Source organism: Myotis brandtii, unplaced genomic scaffold (assembly GCF_000412655.1).
Source record: "Myotis brandtii unplaced genomic scaffold, ASM41265v1 scaffold381, whole genome shotgun sequence".
In the NCBI taxonomy this organism is placed as follows: domain Eukaryota; kingdom Metazoa; phylum Chordata; class Mammalia; order Chiroptera; family Vespertilionidae; genus Myotis; species Myotis brandtii.
The window spans coordinates 470,948-496,865 of record NW_005364633.1 but is presented as its reverse complement, the minus strand read 5'-3'; the positions used below and the strand labels follow the sequence as shown (position 1 = coordinate 496,865).

At 54.0% G+C, this 25,918-nt stretch overlaps 2 protein-coding genes across 6 annotated transcripts in view; one reads left to right on the top strand and one right to left on the bottom strand.

Annotated features, from left to right (window-relative positions):
- STAT1 (signal transducer and activator of transcription 1, 91kDa) overlaps window positions 1-7,800 on the top strand; it is a 30,645-nt gene extending 22,845 nt beyond the window's left edge. Inside the window, exons 20-23 of one of the 2 annotated variants that reach the window (XM_014544772.1) lie at window positions 554-739; window positions 2,067-2,139; window positions 2,874-2,976; window positions 6,720-7,800. In XM_014544772.1, coding sequence (XP_014400258.1) covers window positions 554-739; window positions 2,067-2,139; window positions 2,874-2,976; window positions 6,720-6,734 — 377 coding nt within the window. In that variant the 3' untranslated portion in view covers window positions 6,735-7,800. Of the gene's footprint in view, window positions 1-553; window positions 740-2,063; window positions 2,140-2,873; window positions 2,977-6,719 lie in introns of both variants that reach the window. The other variant, XM_014544771.1, reaches the window with a different exon arrangement.
- A 2,496-nt stretch (window positions 7,801-10,296) lies between these two features.
- The window catches only part of GLS (glutaminase), a 63,672-nt gene continuing 48,050 nt past the window's right edge, over window positions 10,297-25,918 (bottom strand). For all 4 annotated transcript variants that reach the window (XM_014544774.1, XM_014544773.1, XM_005872446.2 and 1 more), the window contains 4 exons: window positions 17,956-18,017; window positions 16,865-16,941; window positions 16,715-16,778; window positions 10,297-13,462 (listed from right to left, as the gene is read on the bottom strand). In XM_014544774.1, the coding sequence (XP_014400260.1) occupies window positions 13,306-13,462; window positions 16,715-16,778; window positions 16,865-16,941; window positions 17,956-18,017 (360 nt within the window). In that variant the 3' untranslated portion in view covers window positions 10,297-13,305. The remainder of the gene's footprint in view (window positions 13,463-16,714; window positions 16,779-16,864; window positions 16,942-17,955; window positions 18,018-25,918) is intronic.

Genomic DNA, 25,918 nt, shown 5'->3' with positions numbered 1-25,918 from the left:
GGCACAGGTGCAGGGGGTGGGCACAGGTGCAGAGGGGCAGGCACAGGTGCAGGGGGTGGGCACAGGTGCAGGCAGGCTTTCTGAAAGGGGTCTGGGCCTGGGTGCAGCCCTCCACCTGCCATGAGACGGGGCAGATGCACGTTGACATTTGTTAAATTGGATTTCTGTTTAACAAATGAATCCATGACTGAGAAATGCCCGTTTGGGGGGAAAGGCTGAACAGCAGAGAAGGGCAGGGTAGGGGAGCCGGTTCCTTCTCAGCTGCTGGCTGTTTGCTGTGGGGGCCGCACAGCAGTGAAGACACGTGCTTACAGCTGTATCACGGGTGTCGGCATGCGATGACAAACGAGTGCAGTTGGTAGTAATGACGGCCTGCTTTCCCTTGGTTATGAAAGGGTTATAATTCACTTAGTGCACCATCTGCTGGCAACCCTGAGGTTGTGATTGGTTCTTCTCGGTCTCTCTCAGATCCCTCGACGCCGCTGTGTTCTGCATCTTTCCTCTGTTGTGCTGGGATATTCCATGGGACTCACCCCACTGTTCTTCTCTTTAGAGCCTTACTTCCATGCGGTGGAGCCCTACACGAAGAAAGAGCTCTCTGCGGTGACGTTCCCTGATATCATTCGAAACTACAAGGTCATGGCCGCTGAAAATATCCCAGAGAACCCCCTCAAGTACCTGTACCCCAACATCGACAAAGACCATGCCTTTGGGAAATATTACTCCAGGCCCAAGGAAGGTGAGTGCCCATGTTCTCATCTCATCGCCGTCCACAGGTTCAGACGCCCCCGGGCCCTTGCCTCCTCTCGTGCAAGGAGCCGGCAGGGCCCCGACCCCCACGCTGAGCCATCAAACCGCCACTACCTTTAGAATTGCTCAGAGCGGGCTTTGAAAACATGGCATCCACACAGCGCAGCTGACCCTAGTGCATTCGTCGGCCTGAAATACCTACTAAGAAATGAGTAAATGACTCTTCTTTTAGAGGAGTTTAAAGGTCATTTCTCGTCTTGCGTATGTTACGTTATTGCTTTTTCCACGTGGAAAGGGTAAAAGGTAGGATCACTATGGCCAGCCGATTTATGCCAGCCTGCTCCTGCTACAATCGGGTAAACGGAGGCCCAGGAGAAGTGCCGGGGTTCATGGGGTGACCCAGCCAGTATGAGGCGTGTGTGAACGGTGACTGTTGGGAAGAGCAGACCTAGCGCTGCCACGGGCCTCCTGCTCCCCTGCCCTCACTGCGTGGCACTGAGAAGGCTCAGGTCAGGCTCCTCTGGTTGGAACATGCCAGCAAAGCTGCTTGCTTTTCAGACCTGAAACCTCAGTGTCAGCAGTTACTCGCGGGGGAAGTTGCCCTCCCTTGCCTGGCCAGCTGAGTGGTTACGGCAGCCAGGCCGGGCCCCAGAGCCAGGCACAACTCCTGCAGGGTTTCGAGCCTCGGAAAGAGAAACCGCTCAGTCTGACCCCTGTACCAAACCCTCCCCTCATCTCCCGTTGTTCACACCCCCACCAGAGCTTCAGGTGACTCAGCCAGGGAGCTCAGACCCCTTGAAGTTACGGGACTCCAGTATCTGACTATGGAGAAAATATAGTCACTTTTTGTTGTTGTTCATCCTCGCCGGGTGATATCTTTTCCCTTGAATTTTATTTTTTTATACGCCCCCCACTGGGGATCAAGCCTGCAACCCAGGTATGTGCCCTTGGCCGGAATCGAACCTGGGACCCTTCAATCCGCAGGCTGACGCTCTATCCACTGAGCCAAGCCGGCCAGGGCTTCCCTTGAATTTTTTAAAGAGAGTGGAAGGCAAGGAGGAGACAGAGAGAGAGAAACATCGATGTGAGAGAGACACATTGATTGGTTGCCTCCTGCACAGGCTCTGACCGGGGCCAGGGATCGAGCCTGCAACCGAGGTACGTGCCCTTGACCAGAGTCGAACCCGGGGCCCTTCAATCCTGGGTTAGTGCTCTAACCACGGAGCCACCGGCCAGGGCCCAAAGTCCCATTTGGTGAAAGAGGCGTGCCTGCGTGTGGTCCTGCTAATGGGGTGTCCCTGTGCTCCTTCCAGCAGCAGAGCCCATGGAAGTCGATGGCCCCAAAGGGACGGGATACATCAAGACAGAGCTGATCTCCGTGTCTGAAGTGTAAGTGAGCCAGAGCCGTGCGCCGCCCGCTCGGCTGGGCGCGGAAGATGCTTGCACTTTGCTTTCCCTTGTCCTTGTCGCCGCCGCCGCACTCAACCCGATGGGAAGACCCCACTTAGAGGTCCCGGTGTCACCGCCTCAGCATTTTACTGCCTTTATATAAAAAAACAAAAACAAACAAAAAAACCCCCCAAACACCCAAAGTTGTATTTAAGGGATATAAATTCTCCCCAAACGGATACTTTGAAAAAGTGTGAATAAAATGAGCGGAAATCGATCAGAGTGGGAAAGTAGTTCTTTTCGATCTGGAAAAGGCCACCGTGATGGTTGAGATACATTTCTTCCACCTGCTTTTATTTTGTCGTTTCATTTCATAAAAGGTAGACAAAAAAATTTGGAGAAGGCATGGTCAGTAGTTTGGCCTGAGCGCTGTGGGGCGCATGGAGTAGCCTTCACGTAAAATCTCGGATCAGCCTCCTCTGCACTCACACCGTAAGGTAGGGAAGAGGGACTCCCACCGCCTCCCATGCGCCCTGAGCGGGCGCCCCTGCCCCCATGCCCCAGGCCACACCGCTCAGGGGCTGCACTTTCTAAAATGTATTTTGCAGGTGTGCGCACTCACCTGCAGCGAAAACAGAACCCGCTCCTGCAGTCGCAGGCCGACGACGACATGTGCGGGCCGGGCCCTGCTTCCTCGCCCAGAGCTAACCCTGCTTCCCTCTCTCCCCTTCCAGTCACCCTTCCCGACTGCAGACCACAGACAACCTGCTCCCCATGTCTCCCGAGGAGTTTGACGAGGTGTCTCGGATCGTGGGCCCCGTGGAATTCGACAGCATGGTGAGTGCCCCGCGGGTGGGAGCTCCCTGGGCAGGGAGGCCCCCACACCCCGACAGGCCTGGGCCCGGCTGCAGGGCCTCAGAAGGAGCCTGGCAGAGCCTTCCGATCGGCTGCGCCTAAACAAGCGACGTCACCCCCAGGATTTCTCCCCTGGCGGCAGCACCTTCCAAAAACTAATGACAGCTCAGAGGTGGGGAGCCCCTCGCCCTGTGAGGCGGTCCATTGGCAGCTTCACAGCCTTCAGGGACTAGGACCCTTAGACCGGGTTTGCCTCCGGCCTGCTGCTTCGGGGGGGAGCTGTTACTTGTCGGGGGGCTAGAGCTTGGTAACTACAGTGCTGATGGGAGACGTGGCGGCAGCAGGGAGCCTCCCACCTGCTCCCGGGTGGGACTGGTGGGAGCTGCTGGCACCTGGGCCGGAGGGAAGCAGTTCGAGAGGGTCGGGTCCGAGGCCTCTTCCTGTGGGAGGAGGGCGTTTCCACTCCGGTCGGTCAGACCTGTTGTCTCCCGTCAGCCTGAAATCCTCCCTCTCTCGATGTTTTTGGTTGGCTGGGTTTTTGCTGACGCTGTTTAATTTTAAGCTTTTCCACATGAAGCCATTCCAGTTCATTGTGAAAGAAGTGTTTCACAGCCTTCCAGACATCCTCTGTCCTTACCGGCCTTTCTGCATCTCTGCAGACCTGCACCGACCAACCGGCGGGCAATCGTGGGCGGGAGGCCGGGGGGAGGACGCATGGGCTCTGCTCTGCACACCCTCAGGTCCCAGGTCCATGTGGGCAGGGAATGCGTTTATAAAACAGCAGGGAAGTCTCTGGTATGCCACTTTCTCTTTTGTCCTCACCTGAGGCAGCACAGGCTACAATCCTCACCCCGGCCTTCCTTATGCTTCCCGATGCTGACAGATGCCTCTCAGTCACCTGGGAAAGTGCTCGGGTAGTGAAACAGCACAGCAGTTCTGTCCCTGTGGACGGGTGCACGGGGCACCTCATGTGTAAGGGCAGGTCCTCCGTTAGTGTTCCCCTGAGCCTGTGGAAGTGCTTTGAGAGCCGAGTGAGAGGGGGGCAAATAGAGAGCCTATTGAGAACGTGTGAGCCGGCCCCGTGGCCTAGTGGCTGAGCGTCGACCTATGAACCAGGAGGTCACGGTTCGATTCTGGTCAGGGCACAGGCCCAGGTTGTGGGCTCGATCCCCAGTAGGAGGTGTGCAGGAGGCAGCCAATCAGTGAGTCTCTCTCATCGTAGATGGTTTCTCTCTCCCTCCCCCTTCCTCTCTGAGATCAATAAACATGTATTTAGGGGGGAGAGAAAGAGCATGTGAGATAGGCCAGTGGAGCCAAAACACAGCTGCCTTTCTGACGCCTCCATTGTCCCTGAGCACGGCCTGGGTAATGACTCGGTCCTCACACCACCTTCCGAGCTGGCAGTACTGTTACTCCCATTCTGCGGGGGTGGAAAAGGCACCCCCATTAGGTCACTTGACTAGGAGCAGTGCGTGAAGGGCGGATATTTGAATCCCGGGCTGTGTGGAGAGCCTGCCCTCGTCCACCATCGCAGACGCCTCCCACAGACAGCAGCCTCTGCTCCATTCAGAGCCCGCCCGCGCCTGGGGAAGTGGTCTGGCAGGCGGGCGGGGCAGGGCTTCTCATCTGCTGTGGACGGGCCGTGTGCCTGGGGTGAGAGGCCTGTGCTGGGGCCTGACATTGGAGTTCTAAGTCTGTCAAATCCGTTACCTCCCGGGGCCCGAGGAAATAAGATGGGTTCATTTCCTCCATCTGTGCGCAGTGCGAGTGCATGCTCCGCGCTCTCAGTGATCCTGGGAGAGCAATGGAAACCGTCTAAAGCAGCGGTTCGCAACCTGTGGGTCACGACCCCTTTGGGGGTCGAACGACCCTTTCACAGGGGTCGCCTAAGACCATCGGAAAACACTACATAATTACATATTGTTTTTGTGATTAATCACTATGCTTTAATTATGTTCAATTTGTAACAATGAAATTGGGGGTCACCACAACATGAGGAACTGTGTTAAAGGGTCACGGCATTAGGAAGGTTGAGAATCACTGCTCTAAATAAATGCTGGCAATGGCTGGTGGTCTCAGGATGTCCCCTGTAGCCACCCCATCCCATTCCGGATGATTTCTTTCATTTCAGGGCCACAGGTCCATGTAGAATAAATAACCCTGTTTCACACACACACACACCCGATTACAGGCGGAGAGGACTTAAGGAGCTACAGGCCCGCGTGCGGGGCAGCACTGCCTAGACACAAGCACTGGGTTCGTCCCAGACTGAGTAGACCCCCTTGTCTGTCAGATGGTCTGTCCTCACCTGGGCCACCCTGCCCATCAGCATCCACTCCTGGAATAGGGCACCTGCTCTGACCCGGAGTAACCCCCACAGAGCAGCTAGGCCCAGGTCTGGAGGCAGCAGCTCTGGGCACGGGTGGCCCGGGGTGGGTGGGTGTGGGCGATGCCTGTGCCCCTCGGGAGCAGGAGCCCGAAGGCCCCGGGAGGTTGTCCGGGAGACGGCATGCGTGATCCCGCAAAGGACCCAAGTGCGTGTTTAGCCGGGATTTCCTGTCCAATAAACTTTCTCCTCGACACCAGGAAACCCCATCGCCTCTCCCAGGCCTTTGGTCAGAGCTGACTTGACGATCAGGGACATTTAGTCATTGTTGCTGCTGTCTGTCTGCCACACCGGTGGTCTGTGTCCAATTTAGCCCTGGAGCACCCCATCCGCCTTCGCTTCCTGGGCGGGGAGGACCTGAGACGCAGCGAGGCCAGCGAACACGCCCGTCAGCTGCTGAGGAACAGGGGCGGGTTTGAGTCCAGGCTTCCTCCCTCCCACTCCTCCGAAGTTTACCCCCTACCCACACACTGGCAGCATCAGCCGCACTGAAACGGGCAAACCTTCATTGTGCTTTCCATCCAAAATCCTTTTCCTGGCGCTTTCCCTCCAGGGAGCTCACCCTGCCTTCCTTCCTCCTCCCCCTTAGCTCCCCGCTCCCCAAGCTCCGAGGGCCTTCCCTGAGCGCCTTTCTTCTAGGAATCGCTGCTTCCCCCTCCGTGGTTTGCCCAGTGCGTGCTCTTCCAAATTCACTTCTCTGCGACCTCGCCAGGTGCCACCCCTAGTGAGCACTAGGATCGAAAAGAACGGCCTTACTTCACGGGGCACTTCGGGCTGCGCACCCCTCGTGCAGGCTGGTCAGTGTGCAGGATGCTCGGTGGTGCCCCGGCCCCGCTCACTAGGTGCCAGTAGGGAGAGCCCAGCCCGGTAGTGGGCGGTGTCCTCTGGGTGAGCACGGCCCGCCTGCCAGGTGCCGCCTTCAGGCCGCTGAGCAGGAGGCACTGCTGGAGGCAGGGGTTCCTACGGGTCCTGCTGCTCTCCCCCCACCTGAGACAGTCGTGTCTTATTCCTGCTGAGCGGCCTGTAGGCACATCCACCGTTTCCCCCACACCCTCCCTGGTTTGCAGAAGCAGATTTGCTGGTTGCATAACAGCCGAAAGCTTTGTGCAGCCGGATGGGTGGCCAGGCCTAAGCCACCCAGCTGCAGAGCACTAATCCGTCAGCTTAGGGGATGGGAAGGTCTCTGAGAGTCCGGGAGGGAGCCATGCTGACAGCCTCTAGGCCACGGTTGTGTGCTGTTGGAATCGTCTTCCTGCTTCTTTGTTAACAATGTGAAAGCTGTGAGCCTGCCCTGCACCAGGCCGTGCACTAAACCGACCTACGTTTCCTCTCTCCACAGATGAACGCAGTATAGAGCACGAGCTTTCTCGTCTCCTCTGCCGACACCTGTCCCTCCCGCCTGTGCTCCCTCCTGCTGTTCTGTCCTTCGCATCCTGCTTCTCGGGAAAGGGAAGAAAGGCCCAGTGTGCTGCAGCCTGTGATAGCAAGTGGATTTCCCCTAATTCAGAGACACCTGTTCCCCTGCAGGGCTGCATGCATCTCATTAAAGGTAAAAGGGAGAGGCCCTCTCCACGGAGTGGAGCGAGCGGGGCTACACATGAAAGCATCAGGACTCCCAGGGTGAGAGTGGGAAGGGGAGGCATCGGCAGCACCCAGCAATGCCACTCGCCAAGCCAGGGCCAGCCCGCGGGGGTCGGGACCGACCCTGCTGGCTTAGGGGCTTCTGGCCGATCCTCTTCTGGAGAATTCGTGTTTGTTTTCTCTGCCTTAAATATGGCTGGAAGTTTTCCCCTGGTTTCCCTAGGAAACAGTTCAAAGCTAAGTTTATCTAGAATCGCATCCCCTCCTAACAGAGGTAGCCATCCTGAACCTGGGCAGGGGGAACAGCTGTGTCCTGTATTTTATTATAACGCCCACACTAGCCACTCGCAGCCAAAGACAGATTCTCTCCCGGGAGGATTCGCTTTGCTGTCACGGTGATGATTCTGGCTAACACCCGTGGAAGGCAGCACAGCCCCACGTTCGGGAGTCGTGTTTTCTGTTTAAGCGTGAGTGTCCACAGCTGAAGACGCTGCCTCCATCACGGCCGCTGGTCAGTTCGATCGCCTTCACGCTCTATCCGGGAACAGCTGTTCCCAGCCGCGCTCAGGCCAGACCCTGATATTCTTTCAAAGGTGGAGAGTAATCAGGTGTAGACGAACTCAGAAACTCAATTCATGTTTCTTAATGGTTAACTTGTCTTTATTGTTATTCGCTGGTATTTAGTCTCCTAGTCATAACATTTTCAAATTGAGAAAGAATGTAACTGGCCAATCGTTAACCAGAGGTAGTCTGAGAACCAAATCCTTGAAAGCTCGTGCTGTGTAACCGCGTGGACAATGGCTTCTTTTCACTGATAAAGTGTTTTTCTGAAAAAGGCATTTGCAAATGGTCCCACCGTCTGTCCGTGCTTCTCCCAGACCCGTTCTGACTGGGTGGCATTTGTGACGTGTGTTGTGTTACGTGCCTTCTTCCTTCCTTAGTTCTGACACAGAGATCAAGTGTGGGGGTCGGGTTTGACAGGGGTCTTCGCAGCCTGCTGTCCTCGTAGCTGCGTCTGTGCTCCCGCCGTCGCCGCCGTCACGGAGTCACTGAGCAATGCTGTGCTTTTCGCGTGGGGATGGGTTTGCTTGACGTCTGCTCTGAATTAAAGCTGACGCCTCCCGATTGCACTGCACGCACGTGCACCTGGTCCTTTGGACTGAGCACCAGCCACGGCTCCTCTCCCTTCACACCTGAGGCGGCGGCAGCCTGGCTGGGTGTGCGTGGACTTTGTAAACCGAAAGGATAAAGGAGCAAAGACTTCAGCCAACCCTTGCTTCTCGTTGCTGTGCTCCCCTCTGGCCTGCGTTCTGCCCGTGAGCGTCTGGGTGGCTTCATCGCACGCACTGGCCGAGGGACTGCTCGCTTCTCAGGAAGTGTTCAGTGCCAGCGCCGGTCTCACTGACAGCGTTCGGTGCGAAGATCTGACATGTTACTGGCATTATGTGTAGATTTGGTGTTTTCTCATTTTTTTTAACTTATGATTAAACTTAAAAATATATTTCCTTTTTTGGGGGATGGGGTCAGAGATCTGGGTGAATTTATTTTACTTTTCTTGTTCTTGCTGCTGCTGTTTTTCATAGAACAATGATCAGTCCTTTAAAACGGGTGGGGAACGTCTGCCCCATGGGCTGTATAAGGCCCTTTGGTCTGGCCCTGCCAAGGCATGAGGGGTGAGCTAATTACATATTTGACCAAATAGAGCAGGCTAATTTTTTAAAATATATTTTTATTTAATTCAGAGAGGGAGAGGGAGAGAGAGGAACATCAATGATGAGAGAGAATCATTGATTGGCTATCTCCCGCACACCCCCTACTGGGGATCGAGCCCACATGCCGGGTTGACCGGAATTGAACCTGGGACCCTTCAGTCTGCAGGCTGATGCTCTATCCACGGAGCCACAGCAGCCAGGGCAGCAGGCTACTACTTTTTAAGTTGATACTTTAGTTTGGCCCGAGAATGACCTTATAAATATCCAATGGCCCCTGGCAGGAAAAGCCCCGCCACTGCTTTAAAATGAGATTAACATAGTCTTGCTCAGTGTTGTGCTTCCTCACCCGCTCGCCATCAGATTCGAGGTGGTCCGTGGCAGCGGTCAGAGAGGACACGTGAGAAAGGCTGTGATGGGCGCCCTAAAGAGCAAATGAGTCCCGTGGCCTTGCGACCACAGCTGCCCCCTGTGCACAAATAACGAGGCACTCGTTCTAATGAACGTCGGTGCTGCTGACAGGGCTTCATGCTGAAGTGCCTGTCAAGTGGGACTCTGTCTCATCTCCATCTAACTCGCACCCTCCGTGACCCGGGAGCTGTTGCTGGGACGTCACTGCCCCGTGCAGAAAGGTGCCCTCCCCCCGAGGCGCTCTCAGATAGCGGCACGTGTGCTGGGGAGTAGGGCGAGGACTGGCAGCGACTTCACGCTGTGGGAGGGTGTCGGGCAGCAGCGGTGTTCCGAAGCCAGACGAGCACCATGACCCACAGCCTCCCTCTCCCTTCCGTCCCTGCAGGACTCACACGCAGGGGACCCTGCGGGGAACGGAGCCAGTGCCCGCTGCCAGGGTCCGCGTGTTCTCACACAGTCGGTCACGTGTGAGTCACGGGTAGAGGTGGCTCAGGGCGTGTGTAGGGGTGATCCGTGTGGTGTCTGTGCCGTGTTCCGTCCGCTTGCAGGTGGCACCTGGGGGAAATGCCTCCTCCCTGGGGAAGAGGGCTGCCCGGGATGGCGTTAACCGCGTTAAGTCTGCCTGCTGGCTGTCAGCGAGAGTGGAATAGGAAATCTTGAGGAATGGAGCGCTTCACTCGCCTCTGGCCATCCCAGGGAAAGCGAGAAAAGCCAGGAACTGTTTCCAGAATCCTGGTGCCCGTGTGAGACCTGGTGCTGCCCCCGCAGGACGGGCATTTCCTCGAATGGCTGCTTCTGCTGGGTATTCGGTCGTTTACCGGTTCATCACACACACTGAGCACCTGCCCTGAGCCAGCGCCCTGGTGTGGGAGACGCGGGAAACCAGTCGGAGAAGAGCCCGGCTGTGGGTGGGGGGTGCTCTGAGGCCCTGGGCCATCGCTCGGGCACCATCATCTCACTCATCAAAGCGGGAGACGGACATAGCCCGAAGCTCCGAAACTGCAAATGTTCTATAAAAACGTACACAATTTCAAGGAAATGGCCTTACAGTGGTTTTAGGGAACCGAAGGCGGCATTTGTTCCGAACCTCCTTTGACGAGGTCGTGTACTAGCAGCTCTTCAGTGAAACTGACCTAAGAGTCAGCTCCCAGCTTTGTCTCCCACAAGGAGAAATGGAACGTTTTATGTGACCCATTGAAGAAAGAGCCACAGGCAAGCAGTTTAAACACGTTTATTGGGTTTATATGGGTGCACAAAGCGTATAAAGGTGCTCAGAGGCACCTGCAGAGAGAGCGCTCACACACCTGCCGTCACACTAGCTAAGCTCTGGGTCAATGCCGCTGCGCCCTCTGCGCCCGGTGTGGTGTCTGCTCACAGCCTCGCCCATTTCTTGTCCCAGAGGGAAGCGCCTTGAGCCGCTCTGGCTTCATGACTGCTTGTTGGACTCACTTCCTAGCGGCCCTCACTGACCCCTGGGGGTGGGGGTGGGGGCAGCAGGGGCACAGGGAGGCCGGGGCTCAGGCTCCAGAACAGAATCGAAACACCCAGTCTTTGCCCCTTTTAATAGCTGACTTAATTCTCTGACCTTCCCATCTGAACACACACGTGCCTTCCCAAGTCTCCTCCTGAACCCTGTCCTGTCCATCTAACTGTAACAGCCCCCCCCCCGCCGCCGCCCCCCGCCTTTGGTTTAAGTGCCGCCTCACACATTCCTGAGCTACTTGCGTACCATCTGGTCTGCAACTGCAGATTTACTCACTTCACTGTGAGGTCAGCAGATGAGACCAGGAAGACTGCCCCGGCCCCCCACCCTCTCGCTTTCAGAGATCGAGTCCACACAGGGCTCTCACCTTCACCACCACGGTGCCCGCCCCTGACACCTTGACCGGCGCCTGGCTCTCCTCGGGCATCAGGAATGGATCCGACCCAGCCCCAGGGCTGGCAGAGACCCTGTGGCTGTTTTTTTAAAAATTTCATTGTCATGGGTTTTTTTTTATACATGTGTTTATTACCCTGTGGAAAGCAACACTACCCGATTTCACTTAAAATAAATATTTCCCAACTTCAGAATACTTACAACTGAACAGTTAACGATTAGGTTCACTGTGGGAGGTTCTGGCGGCAAATACATTCATAGCTGAACAATCCCCAGGAAGAGTCTAAACCCAACATGCGGTTACCCAGGCCCGGCCAGACAGACAACAGCACCCCATGGCTGACCACTCGCCCAGCTCCCCAGTTCAGGGGCAGGGGGAGCGTGGGGGGCAGCACATTACACCCGTGATGAGAGCCCAGAGCAGCAAACAGCAGTGAGTAAAAGGATGAGTAAACATCACCAGAGCGCTCTCCTGGGCAGAGGAGCCTAACGCCAAAACACAAAGATCTTTGGAGTATACAGGTGGCATCCATTAGCAGCACAGCCCAAAGCATTTAAACCGAAGGTACTCACAACTGTCAGCCTACAGCCAGCGTGCAGCGCACATAACCTTGTGGGTAGATAAGGGCACATTGAGCTAAACCACAAGATTTTACAAAATAGTCTTAATCGGAGAAAAGGTGAAGACTTTGTTCAGAAATAATAGCGAGCGTCCAGGTCATCAGTAACCTTCCGCACAGGAGCCGTCTGAGTGCTCCCTCAGCACAGCGCTGCTTCTGAAGCGGGGACCCCACTGGTGTCGGGTGGGGGTCTGCCCGGGGCAACGCTGCTCCCGGGCCGCCTGGCTCCACGGGCTCTGGGATAGGAGCACCGGCCGGCTGGAGGCCCGCCGCCTCGTTCCCACAGACACACGGGCCGGCCTCGCGCTGGCAGCTCAGTCCGCCACGGCCACGGCCACACGTCCTCAAGGACGCGCTGTCAGGGAGCGGGCGGGGCCGAGCCACTAACTTAGACGGAAGCAAAAATCGAAACACGTGGAGGCCGCTGGCGGGGTCAACGGGCCGTCAGGCACCATAAACCTCGGAAGCAGCGTGTTGCCCATAGAAAAGGGGAAGGGATTTGCCGTATTAATGTAGCCACCAGCTTTTCTGGGGTTGAGAGTTCTGCTCATTTCACTAAACAGCTTCGAAGAAGTCGAGGCGCATGTGTGCATGTGTGTGCGTGCGTGCGTGTGCATGTGCGTGTGTGTGTGTGTGTGCACTTAATATGAGATATTCTCACTAACATACCCCTTCACCTCTGAGGTATGATAAAGTATATGTGAAATTCCTTCCCCGAAAAATGCTGGGGCTCAACTTAAATGAACTGGCCTTGTTGTTAAACGCTGCAGTGCACCCAAGGGTCCGCTAGAGAATCGAGTGACCTGGTGGACCCCACAGGGAACAGACCTCTCGGTGCAGCTTCTGCAGCGGTTCCCCTCGTGACTCGGAGCGCTTCTCAAGTTACCCTGGAAGCTGAGAAATGTCGTCTTAGAGCCGCAGTAGCACATCCCCTCTGGGCGGGTAAATGTGGCCAATGCGTACTCGGTTTGTCTGGTTCATCTATAGACAGGCAGCTCCTTACAGCTCAGATGCCAGATCTGACGTGTGTGGAAACATGAGGACGGGCCTGCCACAACCCCTTGCCCAGCTAAAGGGCAGCGGCTGGGCAGAGGGGACGTAGAAAAAGGAAAAATTTCCAAAAGTAGTAGAACTCCGTTGACACACTTTTTTGGTCACCAAACATATCTTGAACAGATGCCCTGATAGTCTGATCAGAGTTGGTCTATCCTACTCACAGCTGTTAACTATGATAATCTTTAAAGTCACATCATGAAGCTAGGGGGATGGGAGAAATCTTCAACACACAACCATAAGTGCACGCAGTTGTTCAAATGCTCAGACTAAGTCTATATGTGGAGTCCTGGAAATCACACTATTTTGCTTCTAAAGGCAGCCTCGCCCCTGTGGACAGGCTGTTTATATAACAGCTTAATTTCTATTGATGCGTAAAACTGAAAGTCCACGAAACACAAGAATCATGAGGACCTCACGCTAAGCCAGCACTGGCACTACTTCTACATCAGATGCTACAGTGCACCAGGTCAACAGTGCTCACATTGTGGAGGGAGGTGGTTTTATTTCTATTTTGTCCCCAGGAGATCAGGTTTGTCCTGGGCGTACAGCGGAGAGACTGCCGGTCGCACGGCGCTGACCCACGCTGCAGGAGACACACCTAGAGGCAGAAAGACACACGTGCCATGATCAAGTCCACGTGACACAGGTACGTGACTGCGTGGGCTCCGGGCGTTACAAGAGGCCGTCGAGGTTCTTGTGCACCGTCTGGTTCTCCTTCCCGTCGTCGGCGTCGCCCTGCGGCGTGTACTGGCCCTGGTACTCCTGGAGGATCTTGAACACGTCGTGGTGGCCGAAGTGCAGCGCCTCGTCCATGGGCGTGTTGTTCCACCTGGGCGGGCAACACACAGGACAGGGTGTGAGGCGCCTCGGAGGGACAGAGCGCAGCCTGCACCTCCGGGCTCGGGACAGGGAAGGGCCGTGGTTCATGGGACCAGCAACCACCAGTGGGAGGAATAAACAGAAGGGGCTTGTGGTTCAAAAAGCGGCCTGGGGGGCAGCCTGGAGGCCTGGGGAGGAGGAGGACAGTGTGTAGGTGCCTCCGGAGGGGAAGCCCTGGTGCTGACGGACACAGGAGGCTCCTGACCCCCGAGTTGGGTCTCCATGAAAAGCTCAAGGGAGCTCCTCTCAACAAAAAGTCCAAAGAAAACGCAGGTTTGTAGCATCCGCGCCCCAGCCTTCGCTAGGAAAATTATGTTCCTATTACTTTGAATCACGGTGAATCTCAAGGACCTGGAAATAACCGCGACCTCATCAGGGCGCAAGCACACATCGTAGGAGCAAGATCGACCCCGAGGAATGGGCGTGTTCATCTCTGGTAAGGGTGGGACCCAGGGCCACGCACGGGCAGGAGCACAAACCTGCCTGCCCACCGTGTTGCTGGGGTTGTGCTCTGAGGGTGACAGGGGAAGACCGACGGTGAGAAGACATGAAGAGTGGCCAGCAGTGGCGAACCAGCTCACTAGCCTTTTAAGAAATGAGACTGACTGTGACACACAACCCAAGGAAGGGACAGAGGGTGACCGCTGGCCCCCTAACACCTCACAGACGATGAAGCCCCCCTTCCTCCTCACTCATGTCGCTGGTCCTTGGCCGCCAGGCGCTCGGGCTCATGCCACTCGCCACCTTCTGGCTTCCCTTCCTTCTGTTTCCTCCATCTCTGTCCTTAACCTTTCACCTTCTGAAGGAGGCCACCATATGGACCCACAAGGTTTTGTATGTACAGTTTCACTTGAAAAATATTTCTGGATAAAGTTTGGTAACCTGTTCTTAATTTTTAAAATCAGGTAAGTAACATTTTACATGTATTTTTTTCCCCACAAAAGTCCCCAGCTGAATTAAGTTGCTTTTACTTCTTTACTGGCCTTCATTTATTTAAGGAGTTGGTGGCCTTAAATGGGAGGTGAGGACAGTTTTCAGTCCCCTGTCTTTCTGGGGGGAGGAGGGGGGGAATTGAATGTTAACTGCAAGTTACCTTTTTTACAACTTTTTCCATGAAATAATGCAAAATATCAACTTTACAGAATACACTAAATTTGCTCAAGCCTATTCTTCAAGTGGAAGTGATGCTGACTATGAAACAGAAGAAAGAATTGTCTTGGTTTAACGTACAATCTCAAATAGTTGAATACTTAGTTACCAAGTTATTTGCTTAGCTAACCTTTGCTATCAGATGGGTACTTCACTTCCATGTTCCTACTGGCCAATCAGGACAAAAAAACCCCAAAAAAACAACAACACACCCCAGTCCTTACATACGCAAGCACAGTAGGCATCTCCACACGTGGTGAGTCATGTGGTTGGGATTATAAATAGAGTGAGAGGAGCGCTGTTCAGTTTCTTGCTAAGGAAAGAGCCCGCGTGGGCGTCACGTCTGGGGATAAAAGGGAGGGTGGTTGTCCCAGCGTGAGGTTTTAGGATGCTGCTAATAAAGGTATGGCCTTAGAGAGCCAATGTGTTACCACAATGACAAAGTTGCTCACAGTTTTCAGACACAGACTCCATAACTTTCCTGCATTTCTTGCAAGCTGACCTAATAAAAGCCAAACCTCTGATTTAAAAAAGTAAAACCTTAACTAGAGAATAATCAACATGCTCCAAACTTAATACAGTCCTCGGTTATCCAATCCACACTCATTAATATCCAATCTCTCCGAGTGTTTCTCTCCTTCCATTCTTCTAAACCTTTATTCTCCTTCCTCACTGACTCATGGGTCAGAAGACAGGGTAGCAAAACAGATAACAAGACTCCTATGTATGCTGTCTACAAGGGATCCACCTCAGTGAAAAATACAGATTGAAAGTAAAGGGATGAAAAAAACATTCCATACAAAGGGGGAAAAAAGCTGGGGTAGAAATACTCATATCAGACAAACTACACTTTAACAACAAGGCTAAAAGGCTGTGAGAAGAGACAGACGGGCACTACATGATGATAAAGGGGTCAATCCAACAGGACGTAACCCTTGTAGACACTGGGGCACCTAAGTCCGTAAGCACACGTGCAGTTCTACCGTGTGAGCCATAAGCACACGTGCAGTTCTACCGGTGAGCCATACGTGCAGTTCTACCATATGAGCCATAAGCACACGTGCAGTTCTACCATATGAGCCATAAGCACACGTGCAGTTCTACCATATGAGCCATAAGCACACGTGCAGTTCTACCATATGAGCCATAAGCACACGTGCAGTTCTACCATATGAGCCATAAGCACACGTGCAGTTCTACCGTGTGAGCCATAAGCCCACGTGCAGTTCTACCGTGTGAGCTATAAGCACACGTGCAGTTCTGCCATGTGTGAGCCATAAGCACACGTGCAGTTCTACCGTATGAGCCATAAGCACACGTGCAGTTCTACCGTGTGAGCCGTAACCACACGTGCAGTTCTACCGTGTGAGCCATAAGCACACGTGCAGTTCTGACGTGCAAGTGCGTGGGGAGAGCTCGAGCAGATACACGTGCTGCACGGCTCCTGGGCCGTCCTCTGGCCACGTTTCCTTCAGGATGAGTGGCAGTTTGCCATGTGGGCCGAGGGAGAGGAGAGGAGCGAACTGTGTTCCAGACCCGTCTCTCCCGGCCTTCCAGCTTCGTCTCCCCAGAGCACAGATTGAAGTCCCATGTCCTCGAAGCCTCTGAGAGGGACTCGGACCCAATGGGGCATTTCAGAAACCCTGTACGCTCGCTGGGGGCTCCATTCAGCAGCATTCATACACGCTCTCAGTGCGCGCCTGTTCATGTCTCGGCTACCCCGTGTAGTTGAAAACCCCTGAGGACACAGTTCCTACTTCCTCTTTCCAAGAGCAAACAGTTGTTTCCTTCCTACGTGTGCTGACCACACTCACACTAACGTGAAAAATGTTGGACAAGAGACCATCTTTGGGTAAGAAATACAATAGGGGAGAGAGTACCCTCTCCCCAGCAGACACGGTTTGGTGTTGCCTTTAGAAGGCACCACCCCAAGTTCAAGCACGCCTCCCACAGACACCTGGTGGGTTTAAACACGCCACCCTTAACTAGTGTACCCTGGACCTGCGTGATCCACCCCGACCTGCCACGGTGTTAAAAGGCCTGTTGGGCTCACCTGTCCTTGGGGAAAGGGTTGACTTTGCAGGCTTCCAGCAAAAATTTCACGACTTCAACATGACCTGTATCCAACACAAAGCAGGCAGAGTTGAGTGCCGAGTCGAGACCAAGTCTGAAAAACAAGTGGACGCGGGGGCCACGTCCTTACCCTCTGCAGCAGCCACGTGGAGGGCCGTTCTGGAGTCATAGTCCCGCTGCTCCATGTCCATGGCCGACAGGGCAAATCTGAAAATGTGGAGGCACAGCTCTTCATTGTGTGTTTACAAAATATTACACTCACACAGCATCACACCCTGGGTTCGGGCTAAGGTCCTGGAGGCAGGGGCCTCCACCAGGCTCATCACCCGGAGCTCGAGGCCCGGTCCTGCCACCTCGCGCCCTTCCTCAGCTTTGCTCTCGTTGGGTAAGAGGAAGCGTTCGCCCTCTGCACAGGATGAGCATCACTCCGCTGTTACTCAAACTCAAGGACAGTGACACCACCCTGCGAAGTGTGCGCTTCAGCGGGCCAGCAACTAGCGCCTCACTCAGTGCTCCCCCAGACTCCCATTCAACAGGTTACAGGCCACAGTGTGCCAGCACCGATCACCTTATTTTTCTTAAGTGTCTTTGGAGAGCACATTTGTATGGAGATGTAATTGACATGTAACTTGATGTAAGTTTAAGGTGTACATGTGTTGACTGCATACATTTATATATTGCAATACAAATACCAGCGAAGTGCTGGTTAGCTAACACCTGTCAGCCCACATCATTGTTTTCGTGGTGAGAACAATGAAGACCAGTCTCTTAGCAACTCTGAAGTGCACGGTACAGCATTGACACAAGGACTAACAGACTCTACAGACGGAAGTTAAGCACAGACTTGATCACATTGGAGTTGCAGCTCTACACAAAAGACCTGATGTTAGATAAGCAGCGCCATGCGGCCTGTTTACTGCCCCCCCCCCCCCCCCCCCCCCCCGCCCCGGCCAGAGATGGGGTGGAGGGTGCCTGGGGCTGGAGAAGGCATTTGGACCACTACCACTTAGGACAAGAGGGGCCTGGGCTTTGCTGGAGGCAGGAAGGGAGGAGACTGCACAGCAAGCCTAGCGCCCTGGGAGCGGGCATTTAATATACATTCGTTTGGGTCCTTTATATTAGAGGGACATGCAAGTGAGGTTTAGCCTTCAGGTGGCCATGTGCCCAGAAGCTGCTTCATGAACATCTGTGAGCCGCTCACCAACCCTCCCGGGAACATACCTCCGAAGTGCAGACACGTCTCCTGTGTAGGCCGCAAACAAGAGGTTTATCACCGACTTCACCTGAGAAGACAGGAAAAGTCAGGCTTCACGGGGAAGACACAGAATGGAACGGGTACCCGGGGGTTCCCGAGAGCTGGGGACGCTCCATCCGGTCGCCCAGTTACCCCAACTGCATGCACGTCCACACCTAAGGCAGGCACAGGGGTGTTACTTTCCTGTTTCACTAGAGGATTCTGGGGAAATTCAACACTAAAGATTAGATGCGGGAGGGAAGAATGGAATGATGTCACCTGGCGCAAAAGGATGCAAACTTGTAACCTGCGTGCGAAACACATGGCTGGGCCTCTGAAATGTGTTCAGGACCCTTCTCCCTGCGTGTCCGGGACTGTGAGCTGCCTGTGCTCACAGCATTCACGTCTCATCACGATTGAAAACGAAGGCATGCCCGACCAGCGCCAGGCCCTGCCCCAGTCACCGTCTCCCCATCGCCATCGCTGGCTCCTCTCAGACCTTCAGAGGCAGCGCTCAGCACGAGGCACCTGGACCCTGGACGAGGCTGTGTCACGGGAAGACGGTCTTATACGCAAGCCCAGCGGCTCAGCCCAACACTGCTCTCAGGTGGCGGACCCTCCCCAAACAGTAGGTCCCTGCTATTGACAATACCCACCGTCTTGTCTTATGATAAGGACAAGGCTGGTTTAACCCAAAGGCCTCTGGGTTTCATCAGCCTTCATGAAGCCTTTAGCCAGCCCTGGTTTTCAGAAACTAAATTACTGAACGTACATTATTTGTAAATACTTAATAAATTCCCACTTTTATCTTATACTTTGCAACTTCAGCAACTGATATTGGACTTAATGATGGAAGAGAGAAGCTTAAGTCGAGGGGTGGAAAGTAATCCAGCTATCCACAGACAAAGCCACAGCCCTGGGGACTCTTCCAAGATTTTAACCTGAGCCCGGCCAGTGTGGCTCAGTGGTTGGGCATTGACCTATGAACCAGGAGGTCAGGGCTTGATTCCTGGCCAGGGCACATGCCCGAGTTGCAGGCATGATCCCCAATGTGGGGCGTGCAGGAGGCAGCTGATCCATGATTCTCTCTCTGAAACAATAAAATTATATTTATTTATTTATTTATTTAATCTTTTTATTTAAAAATGGCACACCTCCCGCAGGCTGTCCCACGCTAGGGCTCCCCACCCGGGCTCCGAAAGCCCATATCCGACCGCCTGCTGGACGCTGCCTCCAGGATGTTTATCAGGTGTCTCCGACTTCCACCCCCACCCCCACCCCCACCTCGTAGCTCCTCTGGGGGGGGGGGCGCCCCTGTATGGAAGGGCACCGCTCCCCCGTGGCGCAGGCCAAATGCCAAGTTGCGGCCCAGGCTGCTGCCCTGGCTGCACTGAGGAGCGCGGGGCGGGTCCCTCCGAGGGCTGTGCGAGGGGGCCTGCTTCCATCAGAGGCAGAACGAGCTCTCTGAGGGACACAACCCACCCGCAGACCTGGAGGCGTCCCTGACTCTGTGCCTCACAGCCCACATCTGCCTCATCGACAAACAGGCTCCACCTCCAGTGTGGTCAGCACCCACTTCTCACCCCTCTCGACTGCGCCCCTATCCACCCGGGGGATGCGACAGCCTCTGGCTGTCATCAGGCTCTCATCGCATCACCACGTGTGGGTCAGAGGGCTGCCGCCCAGGGGGTGTGTCCCAGAGCCCAGGGGCGGAAGGCAGGCCGGCCGTCTAGGTGCGCGCAGGTGCTCTGTGATGTCTGCACAATGAAATCACCCAGCGACACATTTTTCGGACCGTACCCCTCGTGAGGCGGCCCGTGGCTGTATTCCTCTGTTCAATTCCGCTGCCACAGGCAGCTTTTTATTTTTTAAATTTTTTAAAATATATTTTTATTGATTTCAGAGAGGAAGGGAGAGGGAGATAGAAACATCAGTGATGAGAGAGAATCATGGATGGGCTGCCTCCTGCACGCCCCACACTGGGGATGGAGCCCACAACCTGGGCCTGTGCCCTGACCGGGAATGGAACCGTGACCCCCTGGTCCATAGGCTGATGCTCAACCACGGAGCCACACTGGCTGAGCATACAAGCACCTTTTTAAAACATACATCATGGCACTCCGGTGACTCTCCATCACACCCAGGATAGAAGGCGAACCCTCCACCGTGGCTTTCAGGACTCTAACTGCTCCGCTCCGGTCACACTGTCTCCTTCCTCACCCTCTGCCCCGTGTGGCTCTGCCCGGCCAGGCAGTTGCCCTGTTGGTCCCGGGCATCCAGGCCTGCCCCTGCTGCTGGGTGCTGTCCCCCAGGCGGAGAGGGGCTCCCCCTCCCTCTGCCTGGTCTCACTCCCAGGCAGCTCTAAAGCACTGCCCTCTTCTTCATCACTCTAGCCCAGCGGTTCTCAACCTGTGGGTCGCGACCCCTTTGGGGGTCAAACGACCCTTTCACAGGGGTCGCCTAAGACCATCGGAAAACACATATATAATTGCATATTGTTTTTGTGATTAATCACTATGCTTTATGTTCAATTTGTAACAATGAAATTGGGGGTCACCACAACATGAGGAACTGTATTAAAGGGTCGCGGCATTAGGAAGGTTGAGAACCACTGCTCTAGCCCCTTCCTCGCTTTCTCTCCTCGGGGCTCCGGGCACTTGGCTTTAGGTAGTTACCCCCGTTCCGTGTCCCTCCCCGCTCAACGCAAGCTCCATCTGGGCAGAGACTGCGCCTTGCTCTTCCCACATGACCCGCGTGGCTCCCCTTCTAATAGATGCTCATGAAATGGTTGACTCACTCAAATCAACACATTGCACACCTTACGCTCAGTTAGTTGTCGACTACATCTCAATTTTAAAAAATGTCTTCACTAAACATTTTCTCCCAAGTTATCAAATATTCAAATTGTTAGCACCGTCTGGGGATTCCGTTAGAGTCATGATTAATTCTACCTCCCTTAACTTCCTCAAACAGCGTTACCCAATTCATCCGCTTCTCCTTCCACCCTCCACATACTCCTTACCGTCTTCACAAAACACTGCTCAGATCACTACCGTTCTCAGCAAGGGGTGTCAACACATCCCCGAATCATTCCTGATAGGGTTCCTCAGCCTACTGCCTCTTCTCTCACCCCCGGCAGAACACGGTCCTACCACTGCCCTTGTTCTTGTCTTGTCTGCGCCCCTTTCTCTCCCTCTGGGAGCACCTAGGCTCCTGGTCAATCTCTCCATTCCCTCCGGCCGGCTCACAAGACTCGGGGAGCCCCCTCATGGCTCTCACCCAGCATTCACGACCCACACTGTCCATGTGGTGCTAGAGCCATCAAGTAGATACCCTCTTCCCAATACAACCCTGAGTGTATCTTCTCCTCCCAGGCCACAGTACATGCTAATTCTTCTCTAAAATTACAGTTTCTCCCCCCATTTCTCACTGCAATGCTATTCTCAGGCCCTCCCTGTGAGCCCTAGGCCAGTCTCCTACATCAGAAGCCATTCCTTGCTCCTACATGTGCTTCTGATGGAGGGCACCAGCCCACACATGCATCTCACCCCGGAATTCCGACGGGCACAGCATGAATGTTAACCTTAAACCCACAGTTCCCATTCTTCACAGCGTTTATCGGCAGTAAGTCCTCGGCCTGTTTGTGACTGTATGCACACCTACACCTTTTTCCACTTTCTGAACTTAGACCAAGCTCATCGGAAGAGATTTTATTACATATAGCATGTATCTCCAATTATTCAATATTTCCAAAGTTCTACGAGCACATTCCTTATTAAGCCCATGAAAGGCTGGTTTGGGAATATAATCAGGTCACTGGGAGCATACTAATACTTTATTCATAAGCATGCTTCCGCTCAGGGAGATAAATGTAAAAGGAGGATGTCAGAAAAATACAACGCACTTTAAAAGGCTCTGCGGCTAACCGGGGGTGGGGGAAACCATTAGCTTGTCTTAAAGAACACACACATTAAAACGTAACATGGGGGTTTGGGATTCTTCCCGTGAAAACGAAAGGCTTCACGGGGTGCGTGTAGGCCTGGCCAGAAGACACACAGGGAGGAGGGCACAGCACGGCGCCACTGAAACTGAGCCACAGCCACCTCTTTCGGAAGGTCTAACCTCCGCGCCAGGAGTGGGCGGCCGGGACCAGGGACCTGGCAGTGCTGGGACAGCAGTGAGTCCCCACGGACGTCCCCGACGCCAGGGCACGCCCTCTGCCCGAAGGCCCACGCAAACCACATAGGGGGAGGGGTGTGGGGGGGGACCCTACAGAGGACTCACCCAGTGCCAAGCCGACGGGCAAAGGAGGGAGTGCACTAACCACTGCTCTGCCCGCCCCTCACTCCCCAGTGCACACTGGTTAGGTGAGTTTTAAAACACCTGTCAGGAAGACCGGGGTCTGGCAACCAATGGGTTAACAGCAGCTGCCAGCATTCCAGCCTGTTCTGATGACTCACTCCTGTGCGAGGACAGGGCGTCCACAGCCTGTAAGTGCTCTTAGCTTCCGGGGTGCCTCTCCGCTTGTGGGAGCCCCTCTGTAGGAGAGGAGCTGCACTTGGGCAGGGGCCACGAGCGCCTATAAACGCTGTCAGCTCTCCCGCTGCGGCAGTTCCCGGCGCTGCCGCCTTCCCCTATCAGATCTCCCCAGCCTGAGCCAGCGGCCTTATCTGAGCTTATCATAAGTGAGGATGACGGAGGACAACAGAGTCACAGTTCCCAAGGTCGCTGCCCTGCGCGCCTGGGACAGCAGAGCCGCCCTTGTCCAGGCAGACGAGCGGCTCCTGTTTCCAGCTCGGGCGTATCTGTTGCCGGGAAGAGATACTCATCTGTGACAGAAACCATCGCCTCTCCAGATCGTTTTTGTTAAAAAGCTTCACTACAACGGGGCCCTTTAGAGCCTTCTCTCTCAGACACTGTTCACCAGGCCAGGTCAGAACCCGAGAGCCTGGGCAGCGCAGCCGAAGGTCATGTTTATTGTCAGCGAGCGGCACGGGTGTAACTAGAAGCCTGTGACCACAGGTGTTTCCCCTTCCTTCCTACTGAGCCGACTTCCTGCTCCCGGGGCGAGGAACACAGGACTAGAGTGCTTGCGTGGCCCCACAGTCTAAGATCGGCATGAGGCCACGTCCCTACGCGTTCTGGTGATTCATTCAGACACTATTATTCATATTCGACAAAGTTAATCCACACAGACATGATCAAGGATTAGAGAAATTCCTCTGTGGGAATAACAGTTCGGCAATTTCATGACCACAGTTCAGAATTTTTACACCAATGCGGGTTCTCGGTCGTTTTAACAGAGGAATGTCAGTCAATTGTACTCTGAATGGGAATGCAGAAACTTCATTTATAAAATACCACCTTAGAAGTGTCAGCTCCAAACACTATATTCTGCTCTTGATTAGCTAAGTAATAAATCTCGTAAGCATACCATTTTCAAAATTTCCCAATAACTTTTCTTAAACTAAGTCACAATTGTATCAAAGAAATCTGACAACCCATGTTGACAAAAAGTGATTGTATTTTATTGACAACCAAGTGGCTAATATGAAACACCTGCTCTGCCTGGACTAAGCCCAGTGCTTTAAGAATGGTCATCCCTGGTTCTATCATAAAAGGCCGGACAGGGAAGGACAGCACGCTCAACACCTGAGCCGGGCGACGCTGCTGCGAGGGCAGGGCGCGGGCCCCAGCAGCTGTCCGAGGCCGGGCTTGGCCTTCAGACCAGGATCCAGGGTCTACGGGGCTGAGACTCCTAAGAAAACCTGAGCTGGGACTTCAATACCATCCCAAGCTACAACTTGAGATGGGAAACCAGAAACGGCCACAGAGAAACAATTTATAGAAAAATCAGAGACACCAATTTCCTCCTGAGCTGCTAACCAAGGGCGTGTTTTTACTGAAGAAAATGAAGGGAACAGAGCAGGTGGGGTGAAATGTGAGCTTGGGGCCAAGGTGAACGGCACGTGCTGGGCCTGGCAGCAGGTGAACAACTGATCTCAGAGGCTCCTGTTCCTCAGTCAAGGCCAGCGGAGAGTCTCCCAAGACGCCCACGGCTTGAGTGCACCCGAGTGTGAGAGCGAACAGCGATGTCTTTGTGTGGCCAGTGCTCCCCTCTAGAAGCAGCAGCCAATGGGGACACCGCGCTGCCCCAGGAAAAACGTGCTGCTCCTCCCGGCAGGCCTGAGGCCGGTGCCCCACCGACAGTGCCCGCCTCTCGCGCCCCATCTTCCTGGCCCCCTCCTCTCCTACAGATGCGTAAAACTCCGTGGTTAGCACATCAACGCTGAGAACGAGGCGCCCGCTGTCATGATGGAACGTCACGTTTATTTACAAGCATTAACTGGTCACCAAATGCCTGTATTACTTAAAAAATAAATAAACCAGGAGCAGGGCCACTGGAATCGAGATTGAGTCTGGAAAAACCTAATACAAACAAGTTTGTATTTTGGGGGGGGGGGGGCTCTTTCTGCCAGGAAACAAAGTTTGGTCAATGACAGGCAGAATCCTGGTCTCACTTAAGGGCCCCTCTCCTCTGGACGCCCTCAACACCAGCACAGCAAATGCACAGGGCATCCGAGCACCCCTCCCGACGGCTCTGACTCTAGAGAGCAATCCCTCACGCCCACTGGTCTCCAGGGCCTGCGTTCCGTCATGTTATTCCATAGCTGCATCGGGAAGTCCACGGTGTGCTTTACGCCCCCCCCAGGACAGGCCAGGAACAGCGCCTGCTCCTGTGCCGTGCCCCTCAGTGCTGTCCTGGACGGTCCATGGTGACTGCTAGTCCTGCACAGAACACAGGAAACAGCTGGAGAACAGGGTTTTCAGACCCTTCAAATACACAAGGCGACCGTTGAGGGAGCTATAGAACACGCACTCAGCACGATTCCCAGGGCCTTCGCACGAGACTTACACCTACCGCTAACGTTTGTAATTCTTATCAGGACTCTCATTCCGAGAAGCAAGGATGGAGACCACAGAATTACACACACTCACTTGTTGGTGTGATCTACAGTAAGTGGAAAATTCTTTAAGCAGAACCAAATTCTACAAGGAAAAACCCTAACAGGATTCTTCTACATAGGCTGGGTCCAAAGTAGATTCCAAAGCCTCTTGTTAAAGGCAGTTTCTGATAAGTGCTCTGAACCCCTTGCCTGGCTCTGGAGGCAGCCATGGGGCTGGGTGAGGACAGTTTGGGGGGTACCTATTTCATAGACTTTATGAAGATTTTAAAATCCAACAAAGCATGCTTTGCCCTGATGGCTGACCCACAATAAGTACTAGTTATTACCAATGATCCTAAAAGCCAGGCCATTCAAATTTGGGTGTTACTGTTTCTGAGAATGGTGTACTGTGCATGCACTGTTGCTAGAGGTGACTAAAATTGTCATTGGGTGAAAATCTACAAAAGTAGGATTTTGCTAGCTAGCAAACCAGACTGCCTGGACTTAGGGCAGTGATGGCGAACCTTTTGAGCTCGGTGTGTCAGCATTTTGAAAAGCCCTAACTTCACTCTGGCGCCGTGTCACATATAGAAATTTTTTGATATTTGCAACCATAGTAAAACAAACTTATATTTTTGATATTTTATATATTTAAACGCCATTTAACGAAGAAAAATCAACCAAAACAATGAGTTCGCAGTGTCATAGGTTCGCCATCACTGGCTTAGGACCATGCTCTGGAGGACTCCCCACTGTACACTCTGCTCCAGTCTACACACTAAGCTTCCTGCGACAGAGACTGACAAAGAAGCCCAGCCTCCCAAGGTCTTTGGGCACAGGGAGTAGGCATGGATGGGATGTTCTTTTCCACTTTAAATCAGTCGATTTAGGTATGCGTGGTCATTGCCACCTGTGATTCCGATTTTTTGGGGATTCTTATGGTTTGCTGTCCTGTCAGAATGAATTAGAATGGCACATCTTCCTGAAGACAATCCTCACTCCA